General features: G+C 32.8%; 1 protein-coding gene across 5 annotated transcripts in view; it reads left to right on the top strand.

Moving 5' to 3' along the window:
* Nucleotides 1-22,239, top strand: part of LOC137625949 (BAG family molecular chaperone regulator 1-like) — a 121,219-nt gene that overhangs the window by 75,427 nt on the left and 23,553 nt on the right. For 3 of the 5 annotated variants that reach the window (XM_068357008.1, XM_068357003.1, XM_068357006.1), the window contains exon 5: nt 1,089-5,744. In XM_068357008.1, coding sequence (XP_068213109.1) covers nt 1,089-1,208 — 120 coding nt within the window. In that variant the 3' untranslated portion in view covers nt 1,209-5,744. Of the gene's footprint in view, nt 1-1,088; nt 5,745-16,287; nt 21,712-22,239 lie in introns of those variants that run through there. The other 2 variants (XM_068357004.1, XM_068357005.1) reach the window with 2 other exon arrangements.

The following is a 22,239-nucleotide window of genomic DNA, read 5'->3' as shown; positions in this document are numbered from 1 at the left end:
TTTGCATAACTTTTTGTACTCTGAAATTTCACAAATTGAAGGCTGTGGAGCCATTGATTTATTTCTCTCTCTACTTCTTATTGCATTGGCTATTTCTCTATTGAACCATTTGGGTTGTGGAGTTCCATTTGATAAAATTTAACATTTAAGCACATTAATTTGAGAATTGTAGGTAGTATAGTATTTCACTATACCCGAGAAATTCAGTTCAGTCGTGAATGCCATTTTTATACTTTGTTAAGCTCCTCGACAAAGGATAGTTATGTAAAGCAAAGTTGTATATTTTAGTTTTCTTTGATTTTATCTTTGAAAGTCATAAATTAAGCATGAAAAATATACTGCTAACAACCATTCACAAAATATATAATACAGTACAGTAGGATTCTTTGACTCAACAAAATGACGAAACCATTAGCACTTCGGTCGGGATGAAATTACTCACTGGAACCTGTACAGTACTGAATGACTTTGAGATGTAAACAAATATGTTGGAGGTAGCTTCTGTTCACCCTTATCCATACTTTAGTATTTTTAATATTTGCTGCTTATGCTATGTATACAACTACTGTACTATTTTCGTAATGAATGTACAGTATGTACATGTACTGTATTTACTAATTTTATTAATAGATTTTATTTTGCCATTTTTGGGGGAATTTTTCAATGCTGAGACCGACTTCAGTTTTGTGTGAAATGGATTTTATTTTTGTTGAATATTCAAATGTAAGTTGGAACAGACATAAACCTGGGTACTATTGTACTGTATACACGTAGAAATAAATAGATAAAATAAATTTATAATGAATTTTTAAAGAATATTTTACTGATTATGTAGAAAGTTTAGGAAACTATGGGATGCCTCCTGTAAGTGGTGCATTAATTTTTCAACTATTGGTAGAATGCACAATATGGAATTTAGTTTTTATTTGAATAGAATAAAAGAGATAGTTTAGAAAGTACAGTACTGTACTGTACTGTACTATATATCATGTTTTATTATTTAGTAGTTTGTTCAATGAAGTATTATGATAAAACACTTGTATTGTAAAACATTTGGTTGTAAGTATTGTTTTCTCCTAATTCTGCAGGAAGGCCAGGGTCCAGCAAGACAAAAGCGCAAATCAGTTGTGAAGAAGATTCAGCAGTTGATGGAGCGGTCAGATCAGTTACATGAGGATATCAATCATTTAATTAAGAGCTACTCTTAGTGGAAAAAGCGCCTTTTGTGATGTGTTCCCATCTGGTCAAATTTAGGTACAGTAACGGCTTTACTCAAATACTAACGTTTGTAGTGGGTTTTGAGTAGCTGTTTTAGGTGGAGGTCACTTAATTCTATAACTGTTCAGAGTAGAGGCTATATATATATATGTTATCAGTATATATGTATAGAAGGTTATCAAAATATTATTTTACAGATTGACTACGACATTTTTCAGTGCTGTTCTTTTCGTAATGGATTTTAGATTTCTTTGCATGATATTTTTGCCTGTATTTTATTTTTGTATTCGATGGTATGGAGATTCTTTATAATAGAGACTATATTAATTTATTTGGCTTTATGGGTTGTTCTCTGTATATTTTGATTAATGGAGTTGAAGTTCATTGCTGTGATGATGTATTGTAGGTTTTTGAGACTGCATTTATTAACAGCCATTTTTCTTTATTGGAAAGTTAACCCTCAGGTTGTAATGTATAAGGTAACTAGTATTTGTTGTTTTGGAAGGAAGTGAATGCGCTTAATATTCACGGATAATATGAAATAGCATTCTTGAAAGTTTTGTAGATCTGATTATAACCAAGAAATATCCTCAGTACATAAAGCTAGCCAAAAAGTTTTAGGTTTCAGGGAGTTGTGCCAAATTAAGATAAATTTTTGGTGACAGCTAGCAAAGGCTATTCAAGTAAGGGTGGATCCAGGAAGCTGTGGGGTTACTTTGTAGGTTTTCTTCATTGAAGGCCATCAGCTATATTTTGACGTTAAGTGTAACCCAGTGAGTGGTGTAAGCTGTAAACAGTGTTGCTATGTGTAAAAGGAGGGAAATAATCCATATTACATCTTTATTTATTTATAGTTTTATTAACAGATTCCCTCACTATTACTATAAATGCCAAGTAATGTGCGGCATTGTGTTGACATATCTAGAGTAATGTGGCATAAGTTTATTTATTTAAGATTAGCTTTCAGAATTATTCATCTTCATTCACCAGACATAATGCTTTTTCAGTGTTGCTCTCTTTAGGGGGATAAAGTAACTATTTTATATCGTAGGTACCATATTGTAGCGTACAATCGTTGTCACACAAAAGTTTGATTGATAATGACATCTAGGGACTTCTAATTTACAGATAAGCATATCTTAATCCATCCATATACAGTGTAGAACATGCTCAATGTTGCTGTTGCTTATCCTGATCTCCAAATGTCATGCCTCCTACCTAACGTACATTGAATGGAGCCAAATTATTTTACAGGTATTGATTTAGATAATTGTTCAAGGTCTTATTGTTGAAGTCTTCTGTGTAGTTTAGCATGATGATGCGAAATACACACTCATTGCATCATGATGTTCCTTTAGTTGAAGTAAAGGGGCAATTACAGTGCAAAGTTGTTTGTACATTATTGTTGAATGCAGCAAACCCTCTTCAAATGCAGTACAGAATATTCAAATTTTATGATTATTATTGTATCACTTTCAAGTAGACCCTCATCTTGATAATGAGAAGTCCCAGATTGTAAGGATGGTGAGGTTTGTAGCTCATTTGTTTTAGGCATCATGGTGTGGTATGTCAACTGTTATATAGCAGGTAAGGTTTTAGCCGAGTTTGTTTACAGCGTGAAAATTAGTTTTTCTTTATTCCATAATGGGTATTTAATCTTTCAGCTTGGCAGAACATGCGGACTGAACTGTGTCATTAATAAGTGGAGTATAGGTGTAGCAATAGACCAGAAAGTGAGAAATTTAAGAGTTTAATGATTACACATTTTTTTTATGGAAGCTGTGTATGTCTTTTATGATCCAGCTCATCATTATTATCTTAAACATAGGTTTTTATTATTGGAGATATGTTCCTTTCTCCCATCTCTTAGTGCACTTCAAGCCTGAATACTTGGATGAGAACAAACTGTTTGAGACAAACTGGTAATAGTTTGAATTTTTTGTTCAGTATCCTGCTCAGATTTTGTTTTGTAACTAAGTTAACTGCCATAATTCTCTTCCTATCCAATTACTTATCTGTACCCTCTCCTCATGATCTACTAAACTTTCTTTGTGCCCAACCCTTAAAAGTTTTTTAGATCACAATTTGTTTTCCGGATTCGGAACTCCACAACTCTGGCTACATTTGTACTGCTCTAACCATCTTCTCAGAAGACTTTAGTTATGAATCTCGTGAATTTGGTGTTACACTTGATGCATCATAAGTAATTTATATTTTTTCTGTGATAATCTCATTTAAGGGGCCCAGCATGTATCCCAATATATGGGGCTATAGGAAGAAAAACACAAAATTCTGAAAAAATTCACCGAGCTTCGTATGGCAATGGAGAATGCGTATACAAAATATTTCGTTCAAATTTCTCTTACTTACATAGTTACAAGGTAATTAGTAAATGTAACTCAATAAACCAAAAACATTGTTCTCTACAAGAAAATGCAGTATTTCTTATGTTATCATAAATTTTGATAATTATTACATTTTAATATAAAACAAATTGTGAGCAATGGCATCTGTATTGATTCCATGAGTCCCAAGACCATGTATTTCACAGTAATTACACCCTTTTGGCCTTCAGTCTTACCACAAACTTCATAGAGAGTACACATTTGAGTTTCTCTGACATTCACTGTTTTTTTTTTTTTTTTTTTTTTTTGGCTAGAATTTCATCATGCCAAAAAGGAAAAGACAATTTCAACATCTCACTAACATAAGGAAGAAGAAAATTGGCTCTAATAAGAGGTCAGAAGTGAGTAATATCAGTGGAGTTAGTGAAAGAGAGAGATGATGGAGGAGCAACCGCCTCACCTAAAGAAGCAAGATGTTTATTAATATTGTCTTTGTAAAAATACAAAGAAAAACTTTGAACGGCCATATCTCAAAACTATATTTATTGACCTTCAGATTTTATCTTCTCCCTTAGTTTTAAAGATATAGCATTGAAATTTGGTATATATCTTAGAAAGACATTATGAAACAATCAAATGTTGCCCTTTTTTCAATTTTGTTCCATATTTTGTTTCTTAATTTTTTCCCCTGATTTTTAGGGTTTATATTTCAACTATAATGACAAAATTCACTTCTAGCAAAAAAATGACTAGAAAAAAAAAAAAAACTAATTTGATTGGAAGTCTACATCAGGTCTATATAGGGTAGTAATCCCAGGTCTTAATATTAATTATCAAGGGAGGAGATAGAATTTGAAAAACACTCATTTTCAGGATAAATCACCTTGGCGTTGCAAAACCGCAGATCAAAGGCAAAAATCCTATGCAGTTTAGAGATTCCTAAGTCACCTTATTAAGAGGTATGCATGTCAAAGTTCTGTCCTTAAAAAATGGCATTAGCTGGCTGGCCCCATTAAGAATAATACCCCCCCTCCTTTTGGGGTGGGGGGGGGTTGTTGCTAACTTTTTATTTTGTTTTTACTTTTCTATACTTTCTTATCTTCTCTGAACTCTTAATTCATTAGTATTATACACTGGTAAGCTTAGTGTAGAACTGTTTAATAGTTTCTCTAAATTACCTTGTAATGATTACTCATTTTAAATTAGTCCAGTTAATAAAGTTTCCGATTGAGTTTGGCTATTTTAATGTTGTATTTATTGTAATGGTTAGTATTTCATAAGCCATTCAGTTTTATTTTTTATATTTCCCTTTTTCTGGAGCTGCCCTCCGGTTAATGACATACCACCTCATGATCTATTTATGGGAGCGATTTTCTGGTTTTCTCACTGTTTATCTAAATTTCTCTTGTCGGCATTAATAGAGGGTTTGCATTCATGTATATTTTATTGAAATGCTATAGAGTTTACATTTTTAAAGAGTCATAATAAAAATTATATGAACATGGCCAACTCAAACTTATATTTTAACTTGATGTATTTTGGGATGAACCCTGTCCAGATTGTATGCTAGACCTGAAGATAAATATTTTGGATGTAGTAACTAGACCTTATTGTAAGCATAGTGAATATGCATTCATATTGATACTACAGTATCCTCCACTGTAGCATACATGTTCCCTTATGTACATTGTCTCAAAATGGATGTTCGCAATGATAATGGATTAGTTACTCATTGATTTTAATAAGAGTCTTGTTTAAGGCCACTGTTGGGGGCAATACACAAAGCAGAAAGTGCCCAGTGATTATATTTTGATAATTGGTTGGTTTCAGGATTTTTTTCATAGATTAGTAAAGGGAATACTGTAATTCATTTTGCTCTAATATTGTTCTTGAGTTTTCATATGTTTAATAAATTTGGTAGCTTAGTTGGCAGGTAGTTTTCTAAGTTTTGAATCCCAAGGATGATTGTAGACACACATGGTAACTGTTAAGATATTGGGCCCAAACATCTTGACAAAACAACTCTTGTGCCAGGCAATAAGGAGTCTGTTTCTTTTCTTTACTTGTCTGCTTTCCCTTCTTGGGCTCTTGAGGCTTTCAGCATTCTTCTTTTCCAATAGGGTTGCAGCTTGGCTTTTAATGATAATGATGATAATCATGATAATACAGTACTATTAAAACTCCCCATTTTTCACTCTTTGTATGTGTGATAATACATAATAATGCCTCAGTATTTTTAGCATCACTGTGTGAATGGTGTAATTTAGCCAGATTTTTCCTCTTATTTAAAGGGTACACCTTACTCTGTCCCAATGTTTTCTTCCACCTAGCTGTTCAACTTCTCCAATTTTCAGACTTATTTAAAGAAAAATCTCTGAAAGAGTTGTGAGGATCGATAAATTTGGCTTTGTGGTCCCTTCAAGCTATACTGTATACTTTATGGTATTTACTGTACTGTACTATTATTTTTGTTTACTGTACTGAGCTAATAACCTTGTTAGGAATTTTTTTGTTTGAGGATGAATGTAGATTATATATGTATTTTAATTGGCATTGGATAAATATTTTGTCAAAGGCCAAGGGACCTCGCCTATCCCCAAGAAAAATTAAATATGTCTGCTTTAGCTTGGTGGAAGGGTATCCTGTGATTTATCTTCAGTACTGAAGGAATAGATTCCAGCTGGATGGACCTAATTATCCTATAGAAACTACTGTTCTCCTTAGATCTTTCTCAGATGTGTGTTGAGAAATAAGATATACCAGTTTTGCTCCCTGATTTTATGAAGGATATTTTTAAATTAGTATTCTGAGAAATTGAAAAAATTTTGAGGCTATAACAATATCTGAATCTATAAATAAATTCAGCATATATGATTTAAGAAAACCATCAATAAAGCCAACAAAATTATTTTAAGGTCCCTGAAAACTTTATTTTAATAGCAAAGTAAAACTATCTTTTTTTGAAAGCCTACAAAAAACTGCAATATGAAACACCATAATTCTTGCTATATGCTATACTGTATATCTTTTTTATTTTAAAACCATCTGTAGTTCGATACTTGATGTACAGGATGTTCAAGTAAGCAAAGGATCTTGTATTTATAATATATACCAGTCAATGATTGCAAATGAAACATATTTTGTAAAAACTAGGAAACCTATTCCTGAAAAGTTAATCGAGGCTCAGGTATTTTCCCATTTGAAAGAGGCATCTGAAACAGCCCCATTTACAATGTTCCTTGAAGTCAACATATTTTAAATTTCTGTGTCCATCAAATAAAGCCATTTTGCACAAAATACTCGCATATATAAAATTTTATTTTTCTGAAACTCTTGATGTTCATATTTCTCTCTTGAAGCCGGGTTTTCTGTCTATGCATACCCTAAAACTAAAGAATTCCTGATTTTACTACTTTTCATAGGCTTAGGCTCTTGTATTGTATTGATGTAAGCTGTGGGTAAAGAACAATAACCTTGGCTTGGGTGCACCGTGGGCTTTACTGTCTTATTATGGTTTCTGTGTTGGACACTGTCGATGTGCATCCCTTCCAGATTAGCTGGTTTTTGTGGTATAGGTCATTAAAGATAATAAGTGGTCTTCTGGATTTGTCAGTTATTCCTGTGTTAAAGGGAGATTGTATTTGCATTCTTCTTGTTAAAAGGCAGTAGAATATCCAGATAAGAATTGGTCTTTTGACTATAATGCTTTTGCTTTGTTTGTTGAATGTAAGGCTAGTAAGTCTTCTGGCAGAGGCAGCAATATTAGCCTAACCTGCCTTGTTTCAGACCTTAGGCTAACTCAAAGTTTTACCAAGCAGTTCTAATTTATCATTCAGCAAAGGTTCTGATGGTGCATAACGATGGCAGAGTCAGTCGTCTCTACACGAGCCTCTCTCTCGAGTAACTTCAGGTCCTTCTATTACAAAACCCTTGCTTTTTCCTTGATCCTCTCGCATAGACTTAATCCTAGTATCCCTCCGCTTGCTGAAGCAGGCACTTAAGATCAACCACATTACAATAACCCTTTGCCGTATTGTGGATCATCTTGCACCCCTAGTATATAGCATATTTTTATGGCTAATTTGTCAAAAATTATTTTCCAAACTAATCTGTTTATGGAGGGGCTCTGCAGCCAGTAGGTGTTTATATTTTTGTAGATTTTGATTATCACACCTCAAAATTAATACAGTAAATTTGTAAATAAGAATTCAGTACAGTACTGCACTGTTGATGAATAAAGAAATAATTGCACATAATGTATGGAAAACAACTCTAGAGGGGGTGGGAGAGAACATAATTTTCCTTGATGATTTTGTACATAGCTTAGTATTGGCCAATCAGAACACGGTGATTGGGTCAGGAACCTCAGTATTACCCTTCAGCCTACTGCAGCTTTCAGTAGGTGGATGAAGGAGACAAGGAGATGGATGAAAGATAGAATTTTATGGATCATGGGAAGGGAAGAGATCAAGACTGAGATTATAGAAGTAGATAGTTAAAGATGGAGGGAATAAATCAAATAAAAAAGTCTAGAAATATATGCGGAAATAAAGGTTAAGTAGAAGAAATATTTTATGATGAACCAGGTAAAGTTTTATGTACAGTACAGAGCTAGAGTGAACTGCTTGAGAGCGAATGATAAAGACAGGAAGGAGTAAATATAAGGTGTAAGATGTGCAGATCAGAGGTAGATGACTGCCCGTTTCTTGCTCTACTGTTAAGAATTCCATAAAGAAAAAATAAAGGAATTACAGAAGCCACAAGAAGAGGAAAAGAAAAACTAGGAAATGTTAAGTAAGGGGGAGGAATTGAAAGAAGAAAAGAAATAATATACCAAATGTGAAAAAGGGAAAATTAAATTGAAAATGAAGGATGGTAACTAAGGTGCTGCTGATGAAAAGTCCAATCCCTCTGTTCAACATCTGAGCTTGATCCCACGTTGTTCAATTTGCTTTTACGCATATGTACTTAACATGGCTACTGCATATTTATTTATGTTGTGTGGTGTTGTTTTTTCATTTGTGTCAAATTGTGAATTTACTTCAGTCCTTGCAATGTCACCTAAACATTCTATACCTAAGGTTTCTGTCAGTGAACCCAAGTGCCAGAGAAAGATGCTTACTATAGAGAATATTAGACTCCTCAACTTGCTTAGCTCTTTGAAGACTATGGAATTAATTATTATTGTTTGTTCTCGTGACTAAGCTCAAGAGAGCTAGCAAGAAACTAGGAATAGATTTTTTAAAAATGACTATAGCGACCATAATATTTTAACTATAACATTCATTTTGTTTTGTTTTTTCTAAATGGTTATGCTTTATGGCGGAGTAATCAGAGTGTAGAACATGTCTATCCATAATAGATATTTAGGTATGTGAAAAAAATTTCTGTTGTTTAAAAATATTCGTAAAAGAAGTATAGTACTCTACTATAGATGTGAATTTAAGAATTGTATTTGTTCCTGAATTATTTATTGTAAAGAGTGATTATAGTTTTCCAATGTGATAAGAAATTTATTTTTTGTACATTACGAAAGAAAAAGATCATAAAGAAAAAGGCTCTACCACTAGCTAGAGCTATTTTCTGCTCTGGCACAAAATTCAATTTCTAATTTAAAAGAAGAATTGTGAACACTATTTCATTGCTTAAGTCCATTGTTTACTTTTGGGAGATTGATTGTTAGTTAATGCACATGCATCCTTTGCATTTGCTTTTGCTACATGTTCTGTTTTTTGTATGACTTAATCATTACCTGGCTTTTTTGTCCAATTAAGAGCTGCTAAATATTTATGCATAAGTTCTTAGATATTTTTCCCAGATATCTATTTGATGACTTACATTACGCCCATCGGTCATCCAGGGGTGAAGACTTTGAGGACGTATAGTGTAATCACGACCATTAGTCGTCAAAGAGTTAAGGAATATAGAAGGTATGTGGATGTCAGGCTGCCATCATGACATGAATCCCCCATTCACTACTGTGGTGCATTAAATTTATTTGGTCATTGTCATCCCATACATTGTGCAGTTTTGTACAGTTTATTATCATCATCAATAAAGTTGTAGTACAGTATCTTCATAGGTGAGTGTACCAAATTTAATCTTTTTAAATAAGTAAGGATATGTCTAAAAGTGAGTTATGAAAAGTGTCAATTGCTTGTAACTTTTAGTGGTGTTCAAGGCCAAGCTCAGGAGTCGCCGGTAATGGCAAAGTGTGTGGCTGAGTTTTCAAACAAGAAAGCTTTGGCTTATATTCAGAACAAGTTTTCTTCATCAGTTTATTTCTGGAAGGATGAATGGCTTAGTGATTCAGTTGAAAAGGAAATAGATTCTTTTAAACTGATTTTTTCAAAATTAATGGTCGCTATCTGTTATGTTTAAATCTAGAATGAAATAATGTGAAGTCCGGACGTGGACATGTATACGACATCGCTCAACTACAAATAATTTTGCTCACCTGTTCCAGCACCTTTAGCATGGAAGGTAGATACCCTGTTACTGGACTGGTCTAATCTGGATATATTGTATACGGATTTTCTCTTTTTCTTTATAATTCAAGCTATGACTATCAAGTTCTGCGTATCTATGACATGCAGAATGATTTGAGTGGCTCTCTTTTGCCTGCAAAGAGACTGGTTTACAGATCAGTGGCCTTTGTTGTCAGAATGTTCAAGGAGGTTGCCATACAAAACTACCTCTCGGGTAACTGGTTATAAGTTTGTACACTCAAACACATATATGCTACCCCTAACTGCAGAGAAACTGTCTGCCTTGTTCTTTGAGAAAAGGGTTTTTATTCTCTGTTTTAGCTTCCAAATGACTGTACAGAATTTTTCCATGACTAGAATTATTTTGACAAGATTCCCAAGTTGACATGTTTTCTTATTCATAGCAGTAAACTGTCCATTTCAGCTGTTAATGGTTATAGATCCATCTGAATACTGTAGTGTAATAAAGTATCAAGGTTTGGATTTATCTGTTTCAAGTATTATTAAGTATATATGTAGGTCTTTTTTTTTTATTGAGAAACCGGTTGATATACAATGCATTAATTTCTAACAAAACTAGAATTCGCAATAAGAAATTGATGTGCCGGCTAGTTTGACATTTTTGTCAGTAGTACTAATAGGGCTGGGGCATAATAACTTAAGTATTGATCAATTTCATTTTGATCACTATTTCATTGTCTAATTCCATTGTTTACTTTTGGGAGACTGATTATGAGTTACTGTGCATGCAATTTTTGCATTTGCTTTTGGCAGCTGTTCTGATTTTTTGTATGACATAATCATTACCTGGCTTTTTTTAACAATTTAAGTGCTTCCAAATGTTTATGCATAAGTTCCTGGATATTGTTCTACAACAGTCGTTTTTTCCCATCCTTACCTTCCCTTCCCTTCCCTTCCCTTCCCTTCCCTTCTGTTCCAGCATGGCTATCATCACATGATGTCTCCAAGAGAGAATTACAATCTTTTTTAAAATTCAGTATAATTTCATCTATTTTGGTGATTAATTATGCTAAAACACACTCCTTTCAGTATATAACGATTGTTGCTCATGTGAAAGGAAAAAAAAAAAAAAAACGAAATAAGGATCCAAGGGGAGGGCGTGCGCAGCACCTCGATATACTGCCAGCCAAAATAGAGTAGTAGTGAGGTTATGTTTATTTTGCGAGCATAGCAAGTCATGACGAAGCAAGAACCATTAGAAAGATGTGATGCAAATCATAGATAATTATGATACCTAATTTACAGCCACTTACATGAACCATATATTTTTCCAACTGGTTGTCTTGTGTTTATTTTACATTTCTGACCAGTATTATTAATGCAAATCACTGGTTTTTGGTGTTTTCCCACCCTAAACCCAGATTTCCCACTGAAAACTCATGAACGGGTGGTTTGCCCCAGTATTCGTGGTCAGAAATGGATAAAGCACAAGATAGCGAGTAGGAAAAGTATATGGTTTGTATATTTGGTTAGAAATTAAAGTATATATATTGACTGAGAAACCTTTGGTTGTCGGAACAGTTCGTTGTAATCTAGTTATAATATTACAGTTTTTAAAAAGTTAATTTTTTGAAGTTTTGAAAGATCTTTCTATTAAAGATCTCACAGCTAAGACACTTTTTCTGATAGCTTTAAAGTCTACTAAATGTATCAGTTGGCTTTAGAGAAAATAAGACTATTTTATCCTTTTTTACATACATTCTGACCTAAGAAGGATTTTAAGAAGTGTTTACTGTACCTCATTTTATGTCAAAGAACAGATTTCTTTGCTTTTTTAAAGAGGTCAGTGTTATTGGACAAGGTTCTTAATTTGTTTTGTAAGGTTAGCATTGCTGATAGTCCATTTTCTAAAAATATTATATAATTTTTTGAGAGAATTGGATCCAATTCAGATGAAATTTGTGAAGGTTAGGGTTCATGATATGAGAAGTACGACTACATATCCTAATTTCTTTAAAAAGTCTTAGCTGCAGCTCAATGTTGTACCAAGCCAGTTTTTGTTAAGCATTATTTTGGAGAAATATCGCATTTTTATCGGGATTGCTTGACATTTTATGCTGTAATAGCTATATGAGATGTACTCTAGTGAAATGATAAGTTTCTTCTGCAAATACAGTTTGTTGGGTGATTTATAAAAGTATATGATTGTATGGTTTGATTTAGTTTAAAATCTTGGGTCTTGGTTTATATCGCACTTTATTTAGTGAGTTAACTACCCTGGTACAGTACTGGACCAAAGCTTTAAATTTCCTTTTACTCTCTTGCACTTACCCAGCTTCATCAAAGTATGAGAGTCGGCAATAAAAACATCAAGAGGGTTCCATGAAAATAAATGAAGTTTTATTGACAGAATTTATTACTTTTATATTCGCCTAATGTTCATATGCATGCCCACCCTCTCCACTGACTGGTGTTGTCAATAAGATATGGATTTTGTATTGAATTTAAGAATAATAAAGCTGAGGCAAGGTTATCATCATTTATCACCAGATTACCTCAATATTGTACTCGAGTCCTAAGCCTATTGATGGAAAGAAAATGGGAAAGCTCTAGTTTTAGGGTATATACTGTTTTGATAGAAAACCAGGCATTGAGAGAGAAGTAATATGAACATCAAGTGAGTATTAAAATAATTTTTTTTCTTATTAGAATTACTTTTATAAACGCTGTACTTATCATTCTTATTAGATGACGGCTGTACATCCTCTCTGAAGAGTGAATACCAGTATGTTTTTTTTATGAATGATAGATTATCTTCTAATGGAGTCTAGATTTAATATACAAAACTGTTTAAAGAAAATGACCTCAGAAAGCAAACCTTGACAATTGTATTATTACTGTATCATCATTATTATGAGGAGGATTTACAGTACAGTAGTTTATATGGATCACCTGCTCTCATTTCTCTGGCTTCATTGGACTTTCTTAAAGGATTTGCCTGATTGGAAACCTTGTCTCCATTTTTAAATTGATAATTTTCTTATTTTACCCTATTTCTTTACAAATACTGGATTTCCTTGCTGTTTTATATGGAGTATCTCCAAATGTTTTCAGCCATATGGATTGTACACTCAATACTGTAGTATAGTATAGAATGTGTAATTCTGTGTCACTGATAATTTTTTCTAAACTGTTGTATGTCTGTCTTTAGCTGTTTATTTCTGTCATAGACAAATGAATATTTATGTTCTGAAAAGGTTTCAATTCTGATTTCAGATGTACCCTTGTTCCAGATATTACATTTTCATACCCCAAAGAGCTTGTGTTATACTAACTAGTTTTTATTATGAGAAAAATTAGTATCTGGAAGCAAATATAAAATAAGGTCTTACACAAATCAAATTTAATTTTAAAAAGCCAAACGAAGGAAAACATTGACATACAAGAAAGTGCTGAACTTGGGTCTGTACTGTGCTTAGCTATTCAAAATACAAATTACACTAGGATGTGCAGTCGACCTGTTGTCACAATTCTGCCTACAAGAGAAATCCCTCTCATCAAGGGAAAATGAGCTTCATTTATATTTATTTCATAGTTTTATATATAAAAGATAGTTAAGGCCAAATGATAATTTAGCTTTCAAAAGGCTTCAAAATCTTTTTCCTCACATTCTCCAAGGCTCATAACAGTTTCTGTACCAAATGTTACCAATGCCAGTTAAGTTATTGGTTGATTGGGAGTTGTCTGGTGTTACAACTGTCATGGTCACTGACACTGATGGTAGCAGCTGAGAGTAAAGAATCTACATTCTAGGCTATCAGTATTAGGTTTCTATTTTCCCTTCTGATTTGGTCCTCAGATTTAGGGTCTATTTTAGTTACGTAGGTGTTTCTTCCTCCTCCCTTTCTTTATATCATTTTGTCCTTCCAGTGCCCTGAATTATTCGTTGCACTACAGAGCTTGAAATTTATTGGAATAAAGCTTCGCCCTTTTCAGTTGATTTCTCCATAAGGACATAGTATTTCAAAACTCTGTTCAAAGCAAATTTAAATCTTCCCTGGATATGGTTTGATACTCAATCCCTCCTATTCAAGATCCTTATTTATCAGATTCACTACTGTTCTTTTTATGGCTTTTCAAAATAAGTTTGGGGAAATTTAATCAGAATTAGTATAGTTTTCTGGAAAGTAAGTTTTTCACTTTTTAAGAATTTTTTTTTATCATACTAAAATAAAGGCATTGAAAACAAGCCCACCAGGTCAGCCATATGAAAGATAAGATTTTCACTACTGGTCGTCATAAGTAACAGATTTCATGATGTTTTAAAATTTTTTAATTTGCCTTTGCATGGGTTTCAGAAGTACAGTATTGTATACTATAAACCTATTCATTCGCTTAATGAAATTCCTCGATTTTGGAGCATACATACATATTTATTTATAGTTGGCTCAGTGAAAGCTCAGGAGTGATGCCTGTTCTTTCTGTTTCCATGTGGATTTGAGGCAATTTTCTTCCTGTCATTTATGATGTAAGAAGAGGTAATATCAGCAAATGGGACATGATTATTATGACAGGAATGTATGCTTTGTCTTTATAAGCTGTCATTCCAATTTATTTTAATTTTGACTGGGCTTTATTAATTGTATGATCCGCAGCTGCTAATAATTTAAAAAAAAAATTTCACATCTTCAGGTAGTAAAAGTTTTCCTTTCACTTCAGATTCGGATTTCATGATTCTATAATGTCCTTTTCCTATTAGGAGCTTCAGGGATTTGAGCATCTTTATTTTCATTGTTGCTAATATATTTCTGGGACAATGCTTCATTTTTGAAAATCATTATTTTAAGGCAGTTTCTCCTTATACAGTACATAGTTTTTTTACTGTGATTATCTTTATGAAATTTGTGAGGTATGCATGAGAATTAAATTACTGTATCACTCTCCTTATGATATAGTTCCTGGTCATGGTTAAATTATTATAGAGTATTAGTTCTAATAGATTGAATTTTCAAGGTTATCTCAGTGCCAAAATGTGAGATTTGTTTGTTTTAAGTTTGAAAAGAAAATGGAAATAAAGGAAAGTTTGTTTTATTGTAAATATTTTATCAGGGTTCTACATGCATTTTGATATAATGAACTGTACAGTCCCATGATATAAATCACAAATACTGTTGGTAAAGGTTTTGATAATTGCATATTGAGAATTAATGATTCATATTAGGGTGTCTATATGTTTTAAAGAGATCCAAATATGACCATTTGATTATTGTATTGAACTTATTCGGTAACATTGTATGTTTGTACATCTGTATTGTTGTAAAAGAATTTGTTTGACTATGGCAATAAAACAGCCATGATATTTATGCTTCTATTATATTCATGCAATAGGTGCTGTCAATTTTGCTTGGGAAAACAAAGCATTTTATAAATCATATTCCAAGTGTGTTAGTATAATCAAGTGTGTTTTATTTAAAGATGAATCTATAATCGTCCTGCAAAGCTAGTCATCTTTCGTGTTATAATATTGCATATTGCGTACCTATACAAATGATTAAAGTGATATAAAAAGTTTTTGTAACCTAGTAATTGTTATTGGTACTACATATGTGGTCATCAGTTTTGGACATACACCTCTTGTCTTAGCATTTTAAAGCACTTGTGTATTATACAGTTCACTGGAAATTTAGATGAGACAGTTTTTTTGTTATACTGTAGCTGGTACCTAACATGGTATCATAATGTTTATTGTTTTAAAGTTCACATCGTATGTAGTCTATTGACAAGTTCATATTTTATTAAATGCCCTGTACATTATTTGCATTTCTGTTATATATGGCATGGTTAACACTTTACTATAGATATTCGAAAGTCTCTGCTTGGATTATAATAAATGGGTTTAAGTAATTTGGAAATACATTGCTTAGTATTTATGTGCAGTGAAATCTTTCATAAACAAAAAAAAACATTAGATTTATATTGGTCAAAGATCGTTTGAATCGAACAAAAAGATTCCTGGTAGAAACACTAACCTGGCTGAGATTGCCATTAATCGTTGCAATTTTGTACTATAAGGACTAGACAAGCTCAGAGGGAATGCTGATTAATTTCTTAACTGATGTGCAGTAACCTGCACAGACCTGTGCCATTTTAAAGTCTGTTGGCTCTCCACTGGTTGTCCTTAGTCTTGCTCACAGCTTGATACATGTCATTTGTTGTTGTTAGATCCTTCAACTTATTAGTCGTCAAACATTAACTGATCAATTGGTTGTTTACAGTGGGAAGATTGTATTACGGATGAGGAATCTGGTGAGGGAAGCAGTGCACAGAAGCGGGAAAAAGTCACAGAGCTTAAGAATGGAGATAGTTTGGATAATGTGGAAAAAGGGGATAGATGAAGACCCAGGGTTTGTTAGCCTATTGGAAACTTTACCATTTCATAATCTTTGAGGCTGAAGCATGATAGTTTCTAATAGTGTCTGTAACCTTACCATCCTTGTGAGCTAGCCTTGGAAGTTTAGGTAAGCGTATAGTTTTACCTGGTACTTTCAATAATTGCATTGGCTTCCCCGGTTGTATCTTGGGTTAGAGGAAAGGTTGGTCCTTATCATATGTAAACATGGTCAGTCTCCAGGATGGTGTCCTGTATCTTGCTTCTGCTGCTTATGATCAACCTTTAAACCTAGACCTGATGGGAGCTCAAGAAGACAAGTACAGTATAAAAGACAGTAGAGAGAAGTTAATTATATGAAAAAATACACAAGGGAAGAATCGATGTTGAAACCGTTATGATATTGATGGTATTGATTGAAAAATTTCATTTTTAAAAGAGCGAGTCTGCATCATATCTTATGGCTTCTGCCTCCATTGAGATTCCAGTATGGTTTTTTTTTTTTTTTTTTTTTATATCTACATTTTAAAATAATTTGGTTTTAACTTTGTTTCCTAGCCATACATAAGTATTCTAGATAAAGTGACTGAAGAAGCCATCAGTTCCTGAGTGTAGATCTGTTGTTGGTGAATCTCTCGATAAAGATTCAACCCCAATTATTTACTTGGTGTAAATTATGGGGATTAAAGGTAATCCATAACAAAATTAAATTTGTGATTGTTTTTAGGTCACGTAAAATTCTAGCTGTCAGTCTTACTTGTAAGTTAACTTTTCAGCAATATATTCGGCCATCTCTTCTTCAATTGTGAAAAAATATTTGATCTGTGTTCGGTATTGAGAAAATCTTCAAAATTTCTTGAGGTTTTGATGCTTATTTTGCCATCTTTTGAGTATTTTTCTCTAGATGGTTCAGCAGTTGACTCTCCTTATAAATTGTTCGATAAAAAGTTGTGTATTAAACTTTATATCTAATTTGAGTTTTATCTCTGGCACTGTCATGTAATTAGCTCGTGAATATTGTATAAGATTTTTTCATAATTCTAACTCAAAGATCAATTCTGACCATCCTCTGCATTCAGACCTCTTGTGACTATGGTAATAAGAACTTTGCCACTGGGCGATTACCTCTGGGTAATTTCCCAAATTGCCACTGAAAACACCATGTGCTTTAAGGTCTTCCTTTCAAAGCATGGTTATAACCATTTATATGAAATTAAAAATATTAATAGTTTTGGATAATTTCAACTTTTATTTATGTATTTATAAAGACAATAAAAGATTTTATCCTAAATATAACAAGTGTTTATTAGAAAGATATTAGATATTTGGAGATTTGATTAAAATATGTGCATGTTATGTTAGCGTTTTTCTGCTACTTACAGAAGGTAATTGAGAAAGCATAGCTTCATCTAAAGTAGCAGCCGCTTGCAATACTAGTACACGACTTTATTAATGAGATGTTGAGAGATAACTTTTAAAGTTGTTTGAACACTTTTGGCTTCAATTACATCCTTAGTCGTAGAGTGATTATTAACATATTTTAAAATTTCAAAATTTTTTGTTAATACCTTTGGGTGTAATCTTGCTTTGCATTTTTGGGGGGTTTTCTTTGAGAACATTCCCAGTAAATAACTGTGCCACTCTTATTTTTGCTGTTTTTGTGATGCATGTATTGTAGTTCATCAATAAGCATTTTACTTCCACATTTACTTTTTATCACAGTTTAAAGCAAATCAAAATTATTTAGAAATTAGTAAGCATGTCATAGCTTACTGTTACCAACCTACCAGTACCAATGCAAAAGTGCGCTATAGTAGTTTCTAATTATGGACTCTGGAAAATTGTTGTAAATGGCAACTTACTGGTAAAATACCTAAGTGTCTTGTAAATCAAAATTTAGATTTATTGTTAAACTACTTAAGTGGCTTTTATAAAAAAAAAGTTAATATTTTCCAAAAAGGACATGGTTAGTGTTCCCAGTGGCAATTTTCCCCGTGGTAATGTTCTGTGCACGTGTGACTATACCTTATACCTCATAGTAATATAGTGTTATGTTATATAGTTAATTGTAACAGTTTGCTTTTACTTAGTAAAACTTCAGTACTGTATATAGTACTTGAGAAGTTTTATTCTAACTGTGATTTAAGTGTGGAAAGTTCCGAACAAAAGTGGAATTAGTGGAACTTCAAATGTTCAAACGTGGTGCAAATGCTTTTATTGGAGAGTAGGTTGTCAAAAGTGCAGGGTCATAGTTTATCCATTTTTCATATAAATCTATCTTTACTTTTCTCATCTTTTATTTCTTTCATGACCTATCCTTGAATTCACTATTTTGTTTCTTTTCTGCACTGCGCTGCTTTTATTTTTTCAATTAGGGTTATAGCTTTGCATATAATGATAATGATGGTAATGATAGAGATAATAATAATTATAATGATGATGATGATAATATCAATGGTAATTATAATGCTTTTTTAATTAGGAATTTTTTATTTCGTCTCTTTGCTTTCTGTGGTCAGACATGAATTGAGTTCCCTCCACTCTTTTCTGCCTAGAACTTCCTCATATTTTTTTTTTTATTTCCTGGGCCTACCTTCACATCCTATTTATATACAGTATATACTGCTTATTTTTGATCCACTAAAAGTCCAAATTATGTTAACCTTCAAGAATTCGGTCTCTTTTTCCAAGCCTCCAGGCACTGTATCTCCTTTCAGTACCAGTTTCTAATTTATAATGCAATTTATTTTCTATGGGTACATCTTTTTCCAGTCTCTGTGCCAGTTCCTTATTCGTAATGTAATTTTGCCTTCTAGAGTTGCACATTTACAAAACTTCTATTCACCTTGTCAGTGCTGCATTTCTGTTTCATAGAGTAGTATATTGCATCCATCTTAAGTCTGCTTTTGATACAAATGCAAAATTTTTATTTTGCCTGTAGTCCAGATACTGTATATATATGTCTCCATTTCCTCCATACTGCAGCTACTTCTGTCAACATTTGGTTCACAGCCGTAGGTAAGACTTGAAATTTCTGTTATAAGATATTTGCTATTGGCAGAAGCCCCAAACCCCGCAGATATTGATGTGTAGTTCTGTAGTTCTATGTTAATTTGAGAGGAATTTTATATTTTAATTTCTAGAAATATTTGATTTTGGTGGGTTTATGATTACTGACGGGTATTTTTTTTATTGCATATTTATTTAGTTTCTGTGAATGATGGTTTGGACTATTAAAGTTACTATACTGTATAAGGGATCCTGATATAAAGAAAATTAACAGGATACTCCTTGTATTTGTCATGAGCTTTATGTCAACTCGGAATAATTTACAAGAGAGAAAATATTTCACAAATACTAATTTACATTTGTAAATTGTGAAATTATTATGTTTTGGTTTTGAGATCATATGTTGTAACCATGTGTGCATGTTTCCATGTTGTGTGCACAGTTGTGGTTTTAGCAAGAATCTATAGTGAAGTGTTTGATGATAACTGGTCTGGGACTTTTCTTAAGTCCAATAATATGAGTTTTGAATTTTTCAATTTCAGTGCTTAACAAAGCCATGTTAGTTATAACAGGTATTCTGTGATCATTACAGAAACACTTAGAAGTAACTGTAAAAGTATCGAATAGTTCTATCAAGCATTGCTTTGGAATTGGATTTACAGTCATTGTTATCATTTATTTTTTACAATAAATGAGGTAGAATTTTAGCTCTAAATGACCTTTAATGAGGTTTTTATGATATATGTCAAATGATTCAGTAGGTTTTTCTAAAATGGACTTGACAGTCGGATGTATTGAAAATCCAAAATTATTCTATTAGATTAGTTGATCATATATGTTGATTAAATGAAGCCAAAATTTTTCACAAGTATATTTGACTAGATTTGAATTGGTAATAATAAAATATTAAAGAAGAAATCATAAACATCCGGCACAGAATGACTTTTCTAGCCCCACGACTGGGTTAGATCGCCCAAATTCTAAAAACCCAATCAAATTTAAAAGTGAAATTTTAAAAGAATCATATATGATCAAATTAAAAACCATTGGCATCTAAATTGTAACAAAATCAATAATTGCTTTAATATCAGCCCTTAGATATAAGATACATCATTTGACATTAGTGTAATTTTTGTTCTTCCAGCAGCTTAGCTTATTCATTTAAATGGAAAAGACTTAATTGAATATATATTATAATGGGGTTCTATTCTTGATAGTTCAAGAAAATATTTGATTAATGTCTTGACTTATTAGGTCTTTTTTATTTGAAAAGTAAAATCTTTAACCTGCTTACCCTGTGTTCCCTCACCATAGCCTTATGAACTGTATCTCATGGTTATCCCAGCAAGGATTATTTCCTTGTGATAGAATCAATCAGCCTGATTATGCCTAATCTAATCCAATTTGTTCATAATTTTTCTTTCTAAATTCTGGAAATCTGTGCCTTCCTGTGTGTTCCTCGAGTCTTTTGGTCTTCCTCTTTTTGAGAGGGTAGATATTGTCATCCTTTGAAAATATTACCCTGGTGTAATATTTTTCTTGAAATGCTTAGAATTTGGTTTTATGTCCATGTCGGTTCCGGTTTACTTTGAAAATAACATTGTAGAGATGACAAGAATGTCCTTACTGTATTGTCTAAAATGGTTCCAAAGTAATAGAAGTGTCAGATCATGATCGATTCTAAAGAATCTGTAGCAAATGTCATCATCCTAGTTGTTGAATTGATGTCAGCCTTTAAATACATTCTCCCTCCAAAATATTATTTACCTTGATAGTGTTATTTTTTTCACAATTAATATAAGAAAAACTCAATTTTGAGGAAGATTGAACACTTCATGAGTATCAAACCCTTAAATGAAGATTTAAAAGAAAAACATCCATTAAAAGATAAATCATGCTTCTTACTGCAAACTTACATAGTGATATCCAATGAAGAAGTCATAGAACCATGTCTTCGGAGCAGCTAGATTCAGCTGAAAATATTGCTTAGGTTTTATAGAATACCAAATACTGTACCTAACAAATAAATCCTAAAATTTTGTGGCTAAGAGTCTTACTGTTATCAATACACAAATTTAATCGTCCAAAGGATGCATTGAATATATATTTGCATGCTAATCTTCACTAAACATCTGAAGGCGTGTTGTACAAAATATATAATTTATGACTAAATTACAAATTAATTGTTAGTAGAATAGTTTTAATTTGTTAGCAATATTAGAAATCTTTTATGACCACATTTTGTCAAGATTCAACACAGAATTTATTCATTATGATTTTGAGGCAATGTGAAACATATAATAAAAAAGTTTATTATTGAAAACTGTATTTCTTATCCTCTCTTTAATCATCATCGTATCTAATCGTGCCAATGTCGACCCCGTAGGATGTCATTGTTGTTTGCGCTTTGAGGTGTTGATCCGAGCAATGAGGTCCCAGTGGGAACCTTTAGGATGTCTTCCATTGTTTGTAGTGTTTCCCCATTTGAGCATTCAGGGTTGGTGGCTATTCCCATTTTGTGGTGGTTATCTCCATTTTTTTCTCACTTACACTTACTCTGCTTACTGTTACCCAGTCTTTCCTGGTGAGGGTTGTTCCACTTGGCAGGTCTTCATTTCGGCTGGCCAGCACCTCATTGGATGGCGATCAGTCAATTAACGAACCTTCACATGATGCCCGTAGTTCTGCAAGAAGACCGATTGCTACAACACTCACAATGCGGAGCCTATATAGGGGTGGTAAAAGGATACACCTTTGACCCTGAACAAGATGACGACCAAATTCATAATCATAAGCTTCAATGCTGAAGGAATATCTGCGACCAAATTGG

This window comes from Palaemon carinicauda, chromosome 33 (assembly GCF_036898095.1).
Source record: "Palaemon carinicauda isolate YSFRI2023 chromosome 33, ASM3689809v2, whole genome shotgun sequence".
Lineage (NCBI taxonomy): Eukaryota > Metazoa > Arthropoda > Malacostraca > Decapoda > Palaemonidae > Palaemon > Palaemon carinicauda.
This window is presented reverse-complemented; position numbering and strand designations above follow the sequence as displayed.